At 39.4% G+C, this 20,726-nt stretch overlaps 1 protein-coding gene across 3 annotated transcripts in view; it reads right to left on the minus strand.

Moving 5' to 3' along the window:
• Window positions 1-20,726, minus strand: part of psd3l (pleckstrin and Sec7 domain containing 3, like) — a 58,963-nt gene that overhangs the window by 36,192 nt on the left and 2,045 nt on the right. For 2 of the 3 annotated variants that reach the window (XM_079448151.1, XM_079448152.1), the window contains exons 2-4: window positions 12,133-12,244; window positions 10,969-11,725; window positions 9,252-9,686 (exon numbers count right to left, since the gene is read on the minus strand). In XM_079448151.1, coding sequence (XP_079304277.1) covers window positions 9,252-9,686; window positions 10,969-11,725; window positions 12,133-12,244 — 1,304 coding nt within the window. Of the gene's footprint in view, window positions 1-7,328; window positions 7,663-9,251; window positions 9,687-10,968; window positions 11,726-12,132; window positions 12,245-20,726 lie in introns of those variants that run through there. The other variant, XM_079448153.1, reaches the window with a different exon arrangement.

Consider the following 20,726-nt stretch of genomic DNA (forward strand, 5'->3'; position numbering starts at 1 on the left):
TTACAGATCAGGAAAACATAAATAAGTAATTTAATCCTTCTGGTTTGACAAAAAGGAAAAACTGGTTCAAAAAAAACTGACCAACCAAGAATTGCTATGAATGGGTCAGGAAGTAAAGGACAATTGTTGACTTTGGCAAAAACTGAAAAATTTGTGCGCAGAACCAAAAAAGATGCACCAAGGTACCCTCAGCAGCTTTACACTTATCGGAAGAATAGAATTTACTAAGCTTTGTTTTAGAGTAGTGAAGTCTATGTAATACCTTGTACTGAATAAGTTGGTGTCTTGAATTTATCGAACAAACAGATTTGTATTCTTGGGTGAATGATCACTTTAAATGTATTCTACCACAAAATATAAACAATGTGAAGAACATTTCTTCAAAAATGTCAAATATCTTTAAATCCATCTTTAAGGTATCGAACGAACCTCAGATTGACCATCCTACAAACAGGACGCTCCTAGACGTGTCTAGAAAACATCTCATTTGGACATTCGTTTAACATATCTGGAAGTATTTGAACAGCTAAAAACACAATCAGCGAATGCAGTGTATTCGGATCAATCAGAATCCACTGAATTGACAAAAGAATTCATACAAATAAAATTAATTTAAGTTAATTTACAATTGCTTTAAAAAAAGCAAATTATTAAATGTATAGAATACATACAGAGTAGAACACAAGGCAACCCACTTTTCTTGAGACTACAGGATTAGATGAGGTCAGTGAATAATGAATCTAATAGATAGCAGGACCACACAGACCATTCCAGCATACATGAAAAAAGGCCCTTAAACAGAAGAGAGAGAGTTACTGTATATAGAATGAATATTTATTATGACACGAGAAGACCATTTCAAATGATTGACTCTCATCATGATAATAAATCAGGACGTCACTCTTCCACAAAAATCCCAGCGTTTTATGAAGTCTCAACATCCATCTCAAACCCACAGTAAACAGTCAAGCAGAAGCACTGACCTGATGAATGAAGAATCATGAGGATAAATGATCACCGTGTGTTCTTTTAAACGAAAGAAGAGAATCACATCTTCATTCTTCTGCAGTGAAAGAGTGACGCTCACACCCTCTCCAAACATTCTCCAACTTCTCTATTCCTGCTCCCACATTTCAGACTGACCTCAAACAACACTGCTGGAATAACACCTCACACACACTCCAGTGTGCATCTGTACATGTATTCACAGCTGGTTTGTTGTTTTCTGTGTTTAATGATGGGATGTAAAGCCTTGAGCAGAAGGGCAGGACTGTGAAATCTGAAGCCGATGAGCAATACCTCAGACTCGCCACAGTCACATCTCTCTCTCTCTCCAATCACATGACACCTGCCTCAGGACTGATCGATTCAACCTCAGCACTTCACATCAACTGCATTATTAGTCAAATATACTTGTTAGGTCATTTTCAGCATTGAGAGAGACGAGACGTCTGTGTGTTTTAATAAGCATCTTTAAATCCAGCAGCGTGATGTGGTGCAGATCATATTTTTCCTCTGAGTGCTGCATGCTTGCCATATTTTTTTGCTTACAAAGAATTGAAAACCTTTAAACTTGGAATCACAAGTCACTTTCCCCAGCCGTCCAATCACACTGAAGGAAGGGCGGGACAAATATCCCACTCTGTTCAACTAATGTCACATCCTACTCGTACAGCGACTGAACAACAATAGAGACGTTAAAGGTGCAGTAAGTGATTTCAGAGAAACACAGCTGATGTTTGAAACTTACACCCAGTGGTGTTCATTGCTCCGCCCTCATAATAACAAACATCACAAACGCTCTCTCTCCTTCCCCATCATGAGTGTACACAGCCCCACTGCTGATTGGCTACAGAGTGTTAAAGGAATAGTTAACTTTACCTTTAGAATGTCAGGATAATTTACTCACCCACATGTCGTGTCTGTATGTTTATTTCTTCTGTTGAAAACAAATTGAGGCTTTTGAGGAAACCTTTCCAGGGTTCTTTTCCATATAACAGACTTGTGGGTTAAGGTCCAAATCTCAGTTTCATCTCAGCTCTACAGACACCAGCCGATGATGAATAAGGGTGTTGTCTATTGGCCATTATCCAGGAAAACTTTTTTTTTAACACTTTTTAAACATAAATATATAATACTTGTTTTTCTTTTATTGATACAGCCAGAAGAATGTCAAAAACACACAAGAAAAATCAAAACACACACACACAGAACAAGATTTTAATAATGGTTCGTTTGGGTGTTGGTTTTAATTTTCAGATGCATTTCTTTATAATTGAGTGAGTTTACAAGCCCAGTCTTCCTCCGATTATGCTTAATAAGCTGATAACAAGTAAGGTAAACGTAATCGCGGAAGACTGTTTTCTTTTATCGGGGAAAGCTCATAAAGGCCATATGCAAAACCTGCTCAGCAGAGGTTGTTTTTTGTCCATTACTCTGATTTTGCGCATCTAAATGCGTTTCCTGTTTTTGTGTTTATGTGCGCATGTCTGTAAAATACTTTTGAGTAAAAATCTCAAACGGAAGTAACAGTAAAATAACACATAAAAGTCCTCCCTCGAATCATGCAGTTGATCTAGAAACAGCACAAATCTGGCAAATCACAAACTTCTATGTAACGGTGGTTTTCTGTGCAGCTGGTTTATTAATATGCAAGTAAACATGAAAAAACGGTATATTTTATAAGCAGATTTTTTAAAGATAAACACACTCATTGTTTACCGCACCTTTAATATTGCTAGTCTCAGTGCCAGGACCACAGACAAGAACAATATTAATATGAAAAGTAATTCAGATACTAAAGCGTCTCGGCTGAATCACTCTCAAGCGCCTTCAGCTGACTGTTTTCATTTTGGTGGATACACAGCCATAGAGATCTCTCCTTGAGATATAGCGAGTCTAGGATTTTTTGGAAGATATTGCCCCTGGACATGAGTGGTCACGCGAAGCCTGTATCATATTCTGCTGCTCATGAGACCAGTCTTTTATAACTCTTGTTGTTGATAATCAGACATCTGATTGTCAAGTAAGAGTACATTTCATATTCTCAACAAACTCTAAATCATTAAAAAAGATTATAAAACCTCACATCACTCAGTTGCTTTGGGGTTTGTGTACAGAACTAAGACCAAATTCGCATTATTTACCCATCACCATTTCTATTTTGAAACAAACGTGTGTCCAATACAGCCTGATGATGTATATATGTCACATAAATGATAACATAAAGTAAATGTAAGAGCTTCTAACTGCAGTATAAGAGAGCGGGCAGACAGACGGCTGGCACCGGCCATCAACGCTGACTCACACCTTCAGTACTGGCATCTAAACTTCCTGTGGACCGGCTGAGAGACACCCCCCATCCTGTGACCTCAGCACCTGCCACACAAACCGGTTCATCATGTGGAAGTAAACGCCTGCGTGATACAGAACAAACCAGCAACATGATATCAATCTCTTCCTTAAATCACCATTCCTCAACACTCAACGAGACCCACCGCACATTTAGTTGCTGCCGTAAAATAAAGTTTTACTATAAATAACTGCAGATGATGGAGGGATGACTAGTGATGGATTTCTGACAATATTGACGTCAATTGAAAACCAGGAAACTAGTAAACGGTGTTAAAAACAGGAAGGACTGAATGTAAGATGAAGCGATTGCGTAATTAAGCATTTTTCCCAAGATGCATTTCCCCTCCCACTTCAGTGCTAATTAAAGACCATTCTTCATCTGAACTGACGTCGATCTTTGCGATAGCCTCAAAACATCTCTAACAACATTGTAGGATATTTTGAATTGGGTTTTAAATTAAAAACTGTAACAAAACGAATTGTCTATATGATAAGTGGTAGTCCGTAAGTTCTTTTGAGTAAAACTTTACAAAAAACAATTATTGCGCAAGTACATGAAAAAACTGTGTTTAAAACTGTGTCACTACTCTTGCTGGATTCATCACAAAACGCTTGTAATAATGGTTTGTAATTTTCCCTGTCGGGTCAACTTTTTCCGGAAATCCTTATTTGGACGTTTTTTCTTGGAAACTTTTAGTATTATTTATGGCTCATTTTAGTACTTTTACTTTTAAACGCCAAGCCGTGCTGCGCTCACATTCGGGGATTCATCAGTTGTGAAAACCAAGAAATATGAAATGATGAGTGTCTACAAAGAAAAAGGGAATGTGATAGGACTTGTGCAAAAAAAAAAGAATTAATATTGGCAGACATGGATTTCTTCTGAACAGACCAGGCAATACATTTTAATATTTCAATTGATAACAAAAAAACCGTAGCACACTTAATGTGTTACAGACGAGTACACCGTGGAGGTCTTCACAGAGGATCCGTACAGGTTTGGATCTATATTTTAACTGGTAAGCCGGATCAGGTCCAAATCCTATTACTTCGGGTCCCGGGTCCATTTAATATTTTTTATAATACTCGAGTCGATTAAAATTCAGCACCGTTTGTGTTTTATAACTTAGTTTCAACTGGTAAAATTAGGTTAAAAAACCCACGAGCGAACTCAGTCAGCAGCAGCCGTCACCGTCAAACTCAGAAATCAGCAAAGATATGGCAACTTAAGCAGTGACAACGTGACTTTAACAATTGACGATTGGCTTTTCTATTTAGAAGGCGGGACTTATTTCAGTGCGCATTGCAACTTATGCCATTACATCTTTATATCAATATAAATGAAGTGTCTTGTTATATCTTAAATTGTTGTTCAGACTCGGCTCAGAGCACATGTATAATAGCAAAGTAATGCTGCTTGATTAATCGGCAAGAAAGGAAATATATGGATACCACATTAGCAATGAGGACTGCATCCGGTACGAAGGAGTAACGTCAGTAGGTTATACAAAAACATTTATTTTTGCAACTGGTTTACTGACGTAACAGCAATTTGCAGTGGAATTTCTGCTGATCGGGTCCAGGGTCTGGCTTTCCGGCCGGGTTTGGGTCTAACTTTCAAACAATAGTCGGGTCCGCGTCGGGTCCGGGTAGTACATTTATGGCTTTTCTCAGGTCTTATGGGTTCGGGTCCAACTTTCTAAATATTGGACGGGTCGGGGTCAGGTCTTATTTCCTGGACATGATGACAAGGCTTTGCGTATAGTTTATGTATATATAGTTGTATGGTGTAGAATGATATATGACCCTGTCAGCATTTGAGACCCACGTTCGGGGATCTTCTGTCCGGTTCACGTTACGGGAGTTTTCATGAGAAATAACAAAACGACTCTCAACCAAAACGGCAGTTTGGGTCTGTTTATGTTCTTATTTGTTTGGTGTTATATAATCTGTGTTGGTATCTGTTATGTATATTACGCGCTACTGATGTACAGTGAAGATTCTCACCGGTTCACTGTCACAGGCCACACATGACATCAGACTCATCCGCGCAGTTGAGCAGTGCCGAATCACAACTCACGTCAAGAAAATACCTCCACAAATCACCTGCAGTAGCAATTACACACTGAGATGGCGACAAAGAAGCCAATCTTATGGACAGCCACTTTAAACATGTCACAATATCAGCTTATAATGTTACCATAACCAAAATAATTCACAATAACAATATTACATCTATAAAACGATATAGTTATGATCATGTCAGTAGTCAAATTCATCAGTGGTTTGTTTATTTCATGTTTACCCTTATTTTGGTCAATGAATCACAGTCAAAATAGGAGAGCAGTGAGGCAGATAGATATAGAGAGAGAGACAGAGAGAGAGAGTGAGTTAACCAGTGTGGCTAAATGTCAATCAGGTATAAAACTAGCTCCTACCACCTCCTTGACTTAGTTGAACAGTTGCATTTCAAGTAGGGATGCACCGATACCAGTATCGGGCCCGATACCAAGCTCATGTACTCGTACTCGTAAAAATGTCCCGATACCAAAGACCGATACCTCATGTGACGTAATTGACAGAACGTTCCAGTGCACACAGAGACACCTGCTGTAGCAGACACAATGTCATAGAGTGTTCACACCTAAATCGAGCTATTCGTGTGTAGTGGGACGCTTGAACATTTTCAGTTTACTCGCTTTATTCGCGAGTGAAATTCGCGTCATGGGAGGGGCTTCTGGCAGGTGGCTCCAGTCTTGTTGCGAAATGGCGGACATGGATTTTGTTGAGCAGGTAGCTGCGCATTATGTGCTATGGAAGGCTGAAGATAGACCGCTCAATTTGAGCCGCCTTATTCGCGTGAATCGCACCGCAAGTAGGCCTATCGCGTCTTTGCATTGACTTAACATGTAAATCACTCTCTCTTAACGCTTCATTCGCGCTTAGCAGTGTGGAAATATTTCAAAATCAATGATGATGACCCATGCATGACAATCTGCATGCTTATGTCCTCGGTTTTGCCATTTGGAGGTTATTGGACACTGTGAATTTTGGGCTTTGAAAACTTTTGATAAGCACATAAGATTGATTGATTTTTCATCATATGAGTTGAAGTTGTTAAAAATAAAGATGCTGATATGTTCATTAGTCTAATTGTGTTATTATTGTGTCGTTCTACAAACAAAAAAAAACCTGTACAACAGGCGTCGGTATCGGCGAGTACCAGTGAAAAAGTATCGGTACTCGTACTCGATCCTTAAAAAGTGGTATCGGTGCATCCCTAATTTCAAGTAACATTAGGAAAATATAAGTGTTTCAAATATATGTCTATAGACAGTTTCAGCAGCCACAACATAAACACAAGTTATGTGGCCCAAACTCAACTTCCTGCAGACCTACTCAAAGAATCATCAATCACTGCTGAAAACTTTCAATTTAATACAATTAATATACAATAATATATTGATATAAATTGATATTAATCAGTTATATTACTAGCCATTAGCCAGACCGATAATCAAACACAGACCATAATTGAACTGGTCCAGCTGCGTGTCCAGGTGAGGTGTAGTGGAGATACAAATGTTGAGAGTAACCAGACTCGTGTAGATTTCAGATATGATGTCATACACATAAGGTTATAAGTAAAGGTTTGTATAAATCATTTTTGCCCTTGAAGTCCACTGTATGGTTTAGAAAAATGATCTCACAATACTCTCTTTATTCATTTATCAGCTATATTTACGCTTGTAAAGCGTGTGAGGAGCAGCACGCTGGAGTCAAGAGTGAGGAGAGAATAAGAAAAAGACAACACCGCTTCAACCTTTCAGCTGCAGAGGACGTTTACAGCACACAGACCTCCAGATCTGGTGACGTCACCGCAGTCCACACACACACACAGCCGGCACAGCTGCTCGCGCAAATCACCATGGCGATTAAGAAGCGTGTCATGCATGCAGAAGGTCAAGACTTACTGAAGGGATGCATCAGACTCAGCATCGGACAGGCCCGGCTGGGAGAAACAGCCTGACGCGACGGAGCCCATGAGAGTGCCGCTGAACTGCTGATCTGTGTAGCGCTGACCTACATGGAGACGCTGGCGTGCTGCTAGGACACGGCTCTCTCATCCCTACCAACAACTCCAGCCTCTCGCTGCATCCGCACGCCGGCCGGAGGACTGGGGGCTTGTCCGAGCGTACACGTGTGAACGGAGCGCTGAAGTGATGAGCTTTATTTACATCAAGCATGCTCTGGGGCAGGAGACTGCAGGCTACGCTGGAGCTATAAATAACAGCGGGACTGATGCGCTCGGATGATGAGCAAATGTAGCGTGATCTGACCACAGTTATCTTCCTAACACACACGCGTGAGTATGTCTGTGCGTGATACTGCATGTTTATCTCATATTATCATTAATAATAATTTAAGACTGTAATGCAGTGTCGGTTTGTGTTGATGTTGGTACTGTGGTGGACATCTATGAAAATGCTTTATAGAAACAGAAGAGCTGTTACTACAACGTCCCATGAAGACATGAATCTGAATATTCTGAAGCACGAATGACATTGAGCTGCAAAGTGTTGCCTGTGAATGATGTGCCCTTCCTCACACAAGCTATAGACTACCTTCAGATAACCTTGAAAATATTGGATTTACATTTTTTGCAGCTTGATGTTCCTGTAAGGCTGTGTTCACATTTAACGTCTTTTTTGACAATGGTGCATTTTTTTCTGTAAAATAAAAATGTTATTTGTTGTGGTTACAAATAGCAGCCGGCAATGACATCAGAGTCAGCGTTTGTGCATGAAGGCAGCTCAGAGAAACGGATTAAGACAGGCTTCATAAGCAGCATAAGGGAAGTCTATTTGAAATATATACAAAGAGCGTCTTTGCAATAACCAAATCACTTATTTCTAAACTACAATACTAATTCCTCGATAGAAATGCAATCAAAAGGAGCAAAGAGGGAAAATTAAATATGCATTTATATAAAACTATGCTCCAACTCAGCATCATAATGAGAATGTCAGGTCTTGCTGTCCGATGCAAAGTCCGATATGCTTTGGCCGGCATTTTTTTTTTCGAGCTTGATCCTGTTTTACCAATCACCTTCCTCGAATGTTGTTATGGAAATGACAGGTCTTGCTACTGAAAAGGGTACTTGACTCGTTTTTTCAGAAAAATGAACTCTTTTCAACTTTAAAAGACACTCTGGTCTGAGCCTGTGGCTGTTTGGACAGCACTTCAGACATACGGCGAAACTGTGCCCTGAGAGACCCGAGATGGAGTCCTGCATCCTTTCCTGATCCTATTTCCCTCTTTCATCCCAATCACATCCTGTCTCTCTCCACTATCCTCTAATTAATAAAAAAAGGTAAAAAGCCTCAAAATATAACAAAAAGAAAAGACGCCGCTCAGGACTTTCTGGAAAAGACGGTTTACTCAATAGGATTATAATGTAAAACAGACGCTAGCAGCTTAAACAATGTCAAATGTGAACATAACTTAAAGTGGCATAAATGTTTTTTATGCTCTGAAACGATGTGAGAATGAATAATGCTATTCCTTTAAACTCTAATGTTACAGGTGACTCTTTTGATCATCACTGGAATCAACAGATCACATCAATAATATTTAAAGACTTTAATGTCATGACAACCAGTTTTTAAGCACCTGTCAAATAAATCATGTCATTTTACATTAACGTTAAGATACCTATAATAAAACTACTGCAATTAACAATTAACTAAACGTGACCATACTGTCATTTATGAACAACACTAAAATATTTGAAACATTTAGATGTATTTATTCACTAGGGGGCGCTGTATTCCCACACAAGTCAAGTCTCACTGCTGTACTGAAAACACCACACAAGAAGTTAACTATGATCTTACCTGAGACACCCCTGCAGCCAATCTCTGTGGTCCTTGTCATTCATCACGCCATTCGCCAGCGCTGACCCACCGTGACCCGACGCGCTGGCATCTTCACAGCCGTCCGAGAGAAACGATGAGGTCACCTCCAGAGCCGGCCGGCCGCTCTTCTGTGTGGCAGTGACGCTCAACACCTCAGTGTCTGAGCCGGGGTCCAGGAACAGACTTCTGTCCTTCAGTCGCTGCTGGATCATGGGCGTCAGGGGGATATCGAAAGCGAATGAGGGTTCAGGGATATTCTGACAGCCGGGTTTAGGCATGGGGTTGGACAGGGTGTCCAGAGAGTCCATGCTGCTGTAGAGGGTCCCACACAGACGCTCTGACTCCAGGATGGTCTCGAAGTGACAGCTGAAGACATCAGTGGTGTCGATCTCACTGGATTGACCGTCTGAACACCTGAAACGCACAGAAACACCAACACAACTCATGACGGCAGGTGTACATGAAAAAAGAAACACAAGTTGAGACGGATGTTAGAAAAATGGCCAGTAAATACAGCACAGATGGATTGATGACTGCCCATTTCATGTACACAGAACCAGCAAATGCAGAATAACTAGGGATGTAACAATACTATCATTTTCATGGTATTGCAATAGCATAATTGTCTCAATATTATCGTGTGGTCAGATGACTGAAACGATAGGTCTTCCGGCCGGGCCTTTAACATAGAGGTGTTAAACAATATAAGAGATATTCCCTCTGTCAAGGTCCGGCTGGTGCAGATTGTTTAATTTAAAAGAGGATGTTGTAAGTCACTGACCATTGATCTCATACGGTGCTGTCTCTCATACCTCAAAGCAACAGTTATGATTAGAGGATCAAGAAAAGAGGACAGGATATGACATGGCTCACTCAATTAGAACAGAGGTCTTAGGACATTTCTTCCATTTGTTTTGTATATGATATAGAACTGTGAAACAATTAATCGTGATTTATCACATCCAGAATTAAAGTACTGATCACAAACCCAACGCTCTGACCACTAGACCACAGCTGATATACATTTATTGTGTATACTTTTATTCTGGATGCGATTAATCACAATTCATCTTTGAACAACAGCTCTAATATATCATTACTTTATATGAAATACTGCATCACATACGATATTTGTTTAATGTTAAAATGACAGGCAGAAGTTTAAACGTGTCATTCCAATGTAAACTTCCACATGTGAATAACACTTCCCCTATTAGCAGTCATCATTTCAGACCACCACAAGAACAGTGAGAGTTTATAAAGGAAGTAATAACCAGAAATAATCATAAACGCAAGAGAACAACTCAAACGTATTTTGAAACTAGTGTCACTAGCCCTGTTAGAGAGCATTTCTTATATACATTCATATTTCCGTGCCGTGTTCTGTGATGTGTGTAGTAGATGTGACTTTCATGAACATCGAAGCGTACATTAGCATATACTGTACTCTAGACAATAATGATATAACCATGACAAAATATTCCTTATATTACGAGAAAACAATTACAAATGTTTTAGCTTATACTTTCCAGACCCATTTCATTAGAAGTTGGATGTGAATGAAATTAACCTGCGAGCATACAAGGATGTTATGCCGGGTGTTGTTCTTCAGATACCAAGCAGATGGCATTTATTGATTGAAACAGTATACACAGTAAACTCCAGTACAAAAGTTAAGGATTGAAATGAACTGTACCTGTCTGAGCTGTGTTGTGTTGGTTTGTGTTCACTCCCCACTGATGTTCCTGTGGTTTCTGTTCGATGCGTGTCCTGCGTCACTTCCTCATTCACATTACAGCGCACTTCTGCTCCGTTCTGCATTACTCCGTTCACCAGACTTGCCTCAAAGCGCAGCTTCTTCGCTGGCTTCTCCCGCTGTTTGCCTCCGTCCAGAAAGGCGCTGAAGATGCCCGGGACCTCAGCCAGGATTTTACTGGATTCCTCTAGAGACTCGTCTAGGAGTCCGGTCGAGGGGTCTCCAGCCAGGCCGGTCACGTTTCCGGTGTGCTCTCCTTGCGCCGGGCTGACGTCAGGTTTATTTTGGCTCCCGGCGTCTCCAGCACTGAAACAGCTCAGCGCTCCTGCGTTGGGCACTACGGAGCTGGGATCCTTTATGAGCGCCTCACACCATGAGTCAAACAGCAGGCTAGACGTCAGGAGAGACTCGGACTGACCATTCTGGAGGTCTACGCCCTGATTGGCCATATCCGGCTGAGATGGCGTCCCGTTGTCTTCGTGGCAGGGGATCATGGGCGACGTGGTGGCGTCTCCTGACGTCTCGCTCTGTTGGGCCACAGCATGCTGACAGCGAGCGGTCAGGCCGCTCAACAGGTTAGACAGCTCCCTGTCAATCTCCTGGAAGAGTGAGGTCTCGTCGATGTCCTCCTCATCTTCTACAGCAGAATCAACACCCGTGCTGCTTTCCTCAGGTGCTGGAGACGAAGAGACGACCGCTGGACAGAAAACACAAGTCTGAGTGTATAATGTGCTCATCTTACAAAGACATATAATAATGTAGATTTGAGGAATAAATGATGACAGATTGAATATTTTTAGGTGATATGTCTACAAGTTTAAAAATTGCATTTCTACAGCAGGTGGCAGTGTTGGGTAAAGGGACATAAACAGTAAACCCAGCTGACTTCAGGAATGAAAGCACTACAGGAAACACATCATTCCTCATTTGGCTATATGCACGAGTGAAGTGTGAGTCATCAATGTACAGAACATTTATTACACGTAAACTATAACTGAAAAAACCTTCTGTATACTTTAACACCTACAGATGTATGACACTCTACACACTCCTATATCCCCTCGTGTGTGAACACAGATACAGTGGAATACTGACGTATGTTACCGTTGTGGGATGTGCTTGTGTCTTCTGTATTTCCAAACAGAAACTGGTATTTGGCTTTGGCAACAGTCTGAGCGTGTTTAGATGAGCTGCTGAGCCACTCGAACGCTTCACCCTGAAACAGCAAACCCAACAGCATACTGATTCATATACATTAAGATGTATACACAAACATATGTGAGAACAATAGAGTCAGACACATCAGACAAGAAGATGAGAAATGGTTTTTCATGACACATGTTTACTATAAACACTTGTTACTAGGATGACACAGCTGCTTCAGATATAGACCCGCGGTTTGCCAAGTCCTCAGAAAGAGGAAGTTACAGCAAGAGTGTAATGCACAATGAGTGTGATGCACAAATGTCTATGTGTCTTAAAGGGATACTTCACCCCAAAATGATAATTCTGTCATCATTTCCTCACCTTCCAGTTGTTCCAAAACTGTATAAATGTCTTTGTTCTGATGAACGCTGAGAAATATATTTAGAAAAACGCTTGAAACCAAACAGTCCTCTGACCATCATAGGAGGAAAATGACTTGATCATATCTTTGTTCTGTTGAACACAAAAGTAGATATTTTAAAGAATGTAGGACAGCAGACAGTTTTAGGGCTCGCTCAGAGAGAGAGAGAGAGAGAGAGAGAGATCATGACAGTACGTTCATTTTTGGGTGACTATCCCTTTAACCTTTACACATGGAAAATGCTGTAGTTTTCTGTTGTTCATTTGTGGATTACACTCTGAATCTTTACATTTCTGTACACATAAGACACGTGTTATTTAGACACAGAGTTTCTGACCATCACAGTGATCTTTCAACTAAACCATGACTGGAGAAAAGTCTTATTAAGAGTAACTGACCACACACACATCTTTCCCTATTACTGGAAGTGAAGGAAGCCAGTGTCAGCTTTCAGTTTCCCAGAGAAGAAGTTGTTAACATCAAAGACAGATCAAACAAACTGAAAGTCTCTCAGAACCCAGCGTGTGGCTGTCAGGAGCCGTCTCTGACACTTCTGTCTGACAAATCAGATCTCCAATCTTTATCCGTCCAAAGAGAACAGTATGCTTAGATTAAGATATTAGTGTTTTATCAAATTATGTCAGGAAAAAGGGGCTTTAGAATTTAGGGATGCACCGATATGTAAATTTAGCACAATACCGATAACCGATAATTGTTTAGCACTGGAAGCCGATATATTGGTCGATATACATTATCTAAATATCAATATTACATTTTCTGAGACTGAAACAAAAGGTTTCTTTAACTTTAAAACTTTTCTGGTATGCTAGTATTTAATAAACAAATGATGGATGTTCTTCCTGAGCAACCCAGAAAAGTGTTCTTAATAGCCACGAGCATTCAGACAGCAATCGGCATTAAACAATATGCTTTTGTTCCTATAATGTACACATTGATAAATATCTACATGCTGTACCTACATCAACAATGTTTTGCTAACAGCAGTAAGTGAATGATCATTTATCTATGACCATTTATCAGCCGATACAGATATGGCCGATATAATTTATTGTGCATCCCTATTAGAAATGAATGTTAAACACCACTTTACATGACTTGACATAGAGCTTTCTCTCCTGTTGAGGATAAAGATGGCCATTAGACGTGGTGTGTCATACTGCAGTCCTTCTGAATATAACATCTGTAAATGTCTGAATCCTGAAAACCATTATAAACAGCTTCTAGCATTTTCCAATAGTTACCAAACTAAAAAGTCTGAAAACGCTTCCGTTCCGGCAGTGCACATGAGTTAAACATGTCTTTATAGAGTGCCGCAGGGATAACAGATCTTTATAGGCCAACCCTGAAGTCAGCAGCACACTGGTTCTCTTGACCAAAAGCTTTTGGATTTTGAACACAGCAAAAAATCTGTATACAATCACCAGAAGTAAAAAGCTAACATGAAGCAGTCGCTCGACATCAAAATCACTACCAACAATCTTCCAACAACTCTTAAAATAAAAACAAGTTCCCGATAAGTATTTACTCCATGAGTTCATCTTTATCAATGTTTTTTGAGGTTAGTGCCCATGTTGAATTATTTGCGAGATGTTTATGTGAGATGTCGTTGTAACATTAACATTTTATTAGCAGCCGCCATTAAAGTGGCAGTCTGTAAGTTATTTTGAGTAAAAATGAACTAAAACCAATTATTGCGCAAGTACATGAAAGAACGGTGTTTAAATGGGTAAAATGTAATAATGGTTTGTAATTTTTCCAACTTTTCCGGAAATCCTTATTTGGTGTCTTACGTATATGTGTCATTTCGTCTCATTCATGAACAGAACGAAGAGGATCAGGCTGGCGGCTGCTAGCCTGTGTGTGTATGCCGTGGGTGTACACAGATATTTTTCCGTGGAAACTTTTAGTATTATTTATGGCGCCGTTTGGTACTTTTAATTTTAAACATCTGGGGATTGATCAGTTGTGAAAACCAAGAAATACGAACTAATGAGAGTTTACAAAGATTAAGGGAATGTTATTGGACTAAAGAATTAATATTGCCAGACATGGATTTCTTCTGAACAGAACAGGCAAGACATTTTAATATTTCAATAGAGACCACATAAACCGTAGCACACTTCTAGTGTTACAGACGGGTACAGTTTCATCGTTTTTTTCATTCTCTCTTTATGTTCATTATGATAAATGTAACTTAAACTCTATTTGCACAGGATTGGTATTATCTGGGGACCTCGTGTGACTTTACCTCCACACATCTGTATTTCATGTGGCGCACACACGGGATAAGCATACCTGTCAAGTATCCCGTTTTGGCCGGGAAAGTCCCGTATTTTACCTTGATATCCCGCTATCATCCCGTTTAAATATTTTCCCGTATTTCTCCCGTATTTTTAATATTTCTATAAAAAAAACACTGTGCGCAAAACAGTTAAGGGGAAATGCAGCTAATTTCATTGGTTAGGTTTATAATGACGGGTAGGTTTAGGGATCAGTGATTGGTGTAGGCAATCAGTACTGTGATTCACATGACCAATTAAATCTTTAGAATCGGCTGCAGGAGTAGTTTGGGGGAAAGAAGAACAGCAGCATCCCGAGGATGGACGAACATATCCGTAAATGTAAATGGCAAAATAAAAATCCTTCTTCAGTGGTGTTTAAAATTTAGTTGAGGGATCACTTGGCTTCTTTGAAACTCCTGAAAGATTCCAGTGATACCAAGAAGCCAATAGTACCAATATATGGCCGATATACAGTATCTAAATATCAATATAAAATTCCCTAAGACTGACACAAAAGGCAAAAAGTGGACAACTGCTTTGATTTTAAAACATTGACTGCAGAACACAAGGTCAGTGTTAGTTCTCTTTCTTCCCCTGAACAAATCATGTAGCAAGCCTCCTTTACACCAGTTAAAGATTCTTTAACCTTCAAACCTTTCTGGTATATCTTTTATTCAACAATTAAATGATAGATGTACTGTCAGAGTAACCCAGAATAGTCACATGTCTGACAGATCTCAAGACAGAAAGCATTCAGACAACAGTTTGATTCAAACAATATGCTTTTGTTCCTATAATTTACAAATGTATATTACAAACATACATTGCTAATATCAGTAAGTGAATGATCACGACAGAACGATAGTACTGTATTGTATTTTAACTGTGAGCAGCTGAAGAAGTTTAACCAGAGGAATTGGCTATAATTTATGTGCCTAAATTTGATTATCGGTCGATATCGATAACATAAAAAATTACCATTTATTGTCCGACTCAGATATGGCCGATTATTTATCGTGCATCCCTAATTACAACGCATTAAGCCATACATCTCTATATATACACAGTGTTCCCTTTAAGACATAGATTTCAGAAAAATGAAGGCTAACAGATCGGGAGAAGACACAGAGATGAAGAAATCTTCACTTCTCGAACACAATAATTATTACTGTGAATTTACAGTCATTTCTGATGGCAAAACACATGTAATGTTTAAAAAAAGACTTTAACAGCAGATGCATGAGTTCACATCTTCAGAATAGAAGTTAATTACTCTTTTCTACAAACTACAAACAGCACATTCTATTCAAGAAGCTGATCATGAGAGTTTGATAAACACACATGTGTCTGTGCCTGCAGTGAACATGAGAAACTTCAACATAGGCTGTAAATATATGCACATTATCCACCTTCAGAACAGAAATCAGTCAATGAACATCAGCAACTCTTGAATTAATGTGCCATGAGCTCACCGTAGGGCTGTGCAATTAAACCAAAATTAATCCTAATCCTAAAGAATTTTGTCCTTCATCAATTACAAAAACATAACAATGGAGGTAAACGATTATTGTGCCGCATTCTATTTAGCAAGGATCCTCTCGTTTCTTGTAGTATAAATCCACAGCGCACACCTTTCCTTTACATCGGTTCAGCTGTGCTATTAATTTACATTTATTTTTTAGTTCAATTAAGAGTTTAAAAGCCCAGTTTTTTTACTTTCTATGTTGTTTTAAAGGTTAATGAGTTAAATAACCGGGATCTCAATATTGGGCAAAATAATCACGATACAATAACCGAGCTCACCATACAATAACAAAACATTTGCTTATGGTGGAAACATTTGTACATTTATATACAAACTGAGGTCTAAACCCCTTTATGAAATGATCTGTACAAGTGACGTTGTCTCTACACTGGGGGCCGTAACACAGAGGTCATGGGTTCAAACCCTGAAAGCACTCATAAACTAAAGAGTTATTGATCTACCATTGCATAAAGGTTACTTCATAGGGTGTATACTGATAGTGTGCTCTATACTCTATCAGTCACGGGTCAGAGGATAGGCTAGACAAATAACCTCTAATGTAACTGAACACTAGAAAATGATCCAATAATACACGAGGCAAGCAAGCTTTCCCAAACATCTTGGATGGATAAAAATATCATTTCTTTCTCTTTTAATTTTACAGTTAAAATGGCTCATATTTTATCCCATATTTATATTAGGGATGCACTGATATGTACATTTTGAGCATTAACCGATGATTCTTTAATATTGGAAGCCAATAACCGATATATTACAGTGTTTAGATATTGATATAACATTTCCTAAAGCCGCGGTCAGACTTGAGTTTGAGCACGGTGGTACGAAAATGGGCAGTCGCGATTCTTCCATTTTTCACATTTCTGTAGCGAGAGGTCAGGCTGTGATGCTTTGATCTTATATTGGTCTGACGCACCGCAAATTCACAGGTCAGAGTTCACCAAACTTTTATTTTGTTACTTAGTGAAATGCGAAATATAGTTGGACGGGTTTTCGTTTCCGGTCTGTCGCATTCGCATGCGTATGAATGCCGATCAATGGAGGGAAAGTCAAGTGTGAACATGGTGTAAGATTGGAATAAAAGGCAAAAAGTGGACGACTGCTTTTATATGAAAACATCGACTGCAGAACACAAGGTGAGCGTTAGTTCTCTATTTCCCCTGAATATCATGTAGCAAGCCTCCTTTAAAACTTCAAACCTTCAAACTTTCATGGTATATGTCTTATTCAACAAACTAATGATGGCTGTTCTTCCCCGAGCAACCCATACAAGTGTTCTTAATATCCACCAGTCATACAGACCTCAAGAAAGCATTCAGACAGCAGTCTGATTCAAACAATGTGCTTTTTAGGGCTGTCAACTTTAGTCGTTTAGTCGACTAATCGGTCGATGCCGTCTTGGTCGACTGACATTCTCATTGGTCGACCAGTTGCCAATTTTTTTTTTTTTTTTTTTACTTTAATTTCGGCTATTTTGTAACAGCGCCACAGTTTAGTGCACCACGTTGAACACTCGGGAACCACGTGTGGCTGCATGGCTGCATGGCTGCACTGCTGCTTCGCGCTCAGTAAGGAATATAGGTAGTTTTGCTGTATTCATTCAGTTAGAACGCTAGTTGTTTTGGCTTTAGTGGACAAAATGTCCAAGAAATCTAAATCTTTTGTCTGGCTGCATTTTACATAACAAGATGACAAGACTGTGGAACATCGCGTCTTTTTTTTTTTTTTTTTTTTTTTTTTAGTCGACTGATCGCTGCGCAGGACAGGACTTTGGTCGACTAAGCATTTCTTTGGTTGACTACAGCCCTAGTGCTTTTGTTCCTATAATGTACACATTCATAAATATCTATACACAGAATCTACATCAACAATGTTTCACTAATATCAGTAAGAGAAAGATCAGGACAGAAAGACAGATCTGTGCTGGATTATAACTGTGAGCAGCTGAAGAAGTTCAACCAGAGGAAATCATTTATGATTTATCGCCTATAATATATCAGCCTAAATTTGATTATTGGCCGATAAGTAAACATTAAAATCGACCGTTTATTGGCCGATGCCGATATGGCCGATAATTTATAGTGCATTCCTAATTTATATTACATTTAATTTGATCGTTTTATACAATTAAGTAACATACAAACAACGGCAAGAATGAAATGCAATTAGCAGGGTAATATATCTCAAGCTCAGGTCAAAGGTCAGTGGAGTGATGTAGTTCCCCAGAAGACCTTATTCATGAAACTTTACTTTAGTTCAAAACATTAACGTCAAAATGAGGATGTAGTATGTTATACTGTGATACTAACGTTATATACTGTAGTAGCTTCGTATAGATCGATGATAGAGTGAATGAGACTGACTCTCACATCTGATTGGCTGATCTGATGATCATAATCAGACAATGAACACAAAGACTGAACAGTGATGTTTACATTGAGATCCATAGTAGGGATGCTCCGATCCACCTTTTTTGCTTCCGATACCGATTCCGATACCTGAGATTCAGTATCGGCCGATACCGAGTACCGATCCTAAGGTAAAAAATTTAAAGTGCACAATTACTTAATAAACTATGTGCATTGCTGTGCAAGACATCAGGCTCGACTTAACATAAATTTCCTGACCCCGTTAAACAAAATAACAAACTAATGATTCACAAATTTAGTAAATAGTTTATTAAACCAGCACCGGTGCAAAACAAATGAAAAATAAAACAAAAGTGTTCACTATCTTTGGACAAAAGACATTCAAAATTAAAGTGCAAATTAAGCAGCTGAATATAACAACAGCTTCACTAGCTTGATAAACGGGTATAAATAAATGGAAACAAAATCTCTTAATAATTTTTAAGAAAGTGCAAAAATAATTAAAAAATCAATTCGCAAAAAAAAGCTGCTGAAATTGAGCAAAAAAGTAATAGCTTTACTGCTTTAGATATTCAAAATAACATGAATCAGATCTTTTTAATGCTTTAGTCACTAAAGCAAAGTCCACTTAACTAAACTAAAGTTTAGTGAAAATAAAATGTAACATCCAACACAGAAACAGATGAATAAAACGCTAGCTTTCCTAGCTTCGTAAAACTGCACATGTTTGTTGCATTTAACGTGGCATTTTGTGGCACAAAATTCTCATCCAACCAGTGTGCGGTTAAACTTAAAAGCGACACGGGGGACACGTCGCAGCTCCAGATATCTGTTGTAAAACTCACCGCATTGACATCTTTAATTTTTTCGATATGTGTTTGCTTTTTGACACTTCGGTACAGTTCAAGGTAGAGTTAAATATTTACGCTTCGGCGTGTCGTACTGCGGCTCCAGATGGTTTATAAGGAGTCTGAAGCCATTATTCGCAACGACGGACAGCGGTTGCCCATCCATAACAATGAAAGCGGTGGAACTTATTGGCGTAGCTGTTGTAAAATAACTCCAAATGACAGATATTTTGTCTCGCTCCATGCTGTTCGCTGCTATATTTTCACTTGTTCACGTGCACTACGTACAGAGCACGTTGCTAGCGTATGATGTCGCACGTTGCTAGCGTATGATGTCACACGTTGCTAGCGTATGATGTCGCACGTTGCGCAATGCGCAGCCGCCCACGAGAGAGTTTAAGCGCCGGTGTCTCCATGAACTTTTACATCGTCTAGCACAAATTTTATGTCAGATCGGGTATCGGTGACAAATTGCACCGATACCCGATCTAGAATTTTATTACGTATCGACGCCGATACCCGATACGAATATCGGATCGGAGCATCCCTAATCCATAGTGACTCTTCCAGACATGTTTCTTTAAGTCCGAAGAGCTCAGACAAGCGCTATAACACAGTTATAACACACATGAACAGCATTAAACGTTTATGATCAGAGAGTCTTATAGCGATATGAAATCATCATCCATGTGGCCGGGCAGCAAACCCCAGAGCTAACACATCACTAAACATCCACATAAAGAGTTCATGTCTCTCTCTTCATCATCATCATCATCATCATCAGTGTTTGCTCTCGTGTTTACAGTCATTCATACTGTACAGTATATCCGTCTGTGCTACAGTTAGCTTCACTGGCACATATGTGACCAAGCGACCCTGTAACACACACGCACGCACGCATACACGCACACACGTGATTAAAAGACGTGTTTAAATGCGTCTGACGCGCAGATATAACGCGTTTCAAACTCGCTTTATTGAAACTCAATGTGACACAAACAGCCGCAGAAGTGAAAGCGCGTGAAGAGAGTTTCTGGGAAAATCCCGCTGAATAAAACAAGGAAGCAA

Source organism: Barbatula barbatula (assembly GCF_947034865.1).
Source record: "Barbatula barbatula genome assembly, chromosome: 24".
Taxonomy (NCBI): domain Eukaryota; kingdom Metazoa; phylum Chordata; class Actinopteri; order Cypriniformes; family Nemacheilidae; genus Barbatula; species Barbatula barbatula.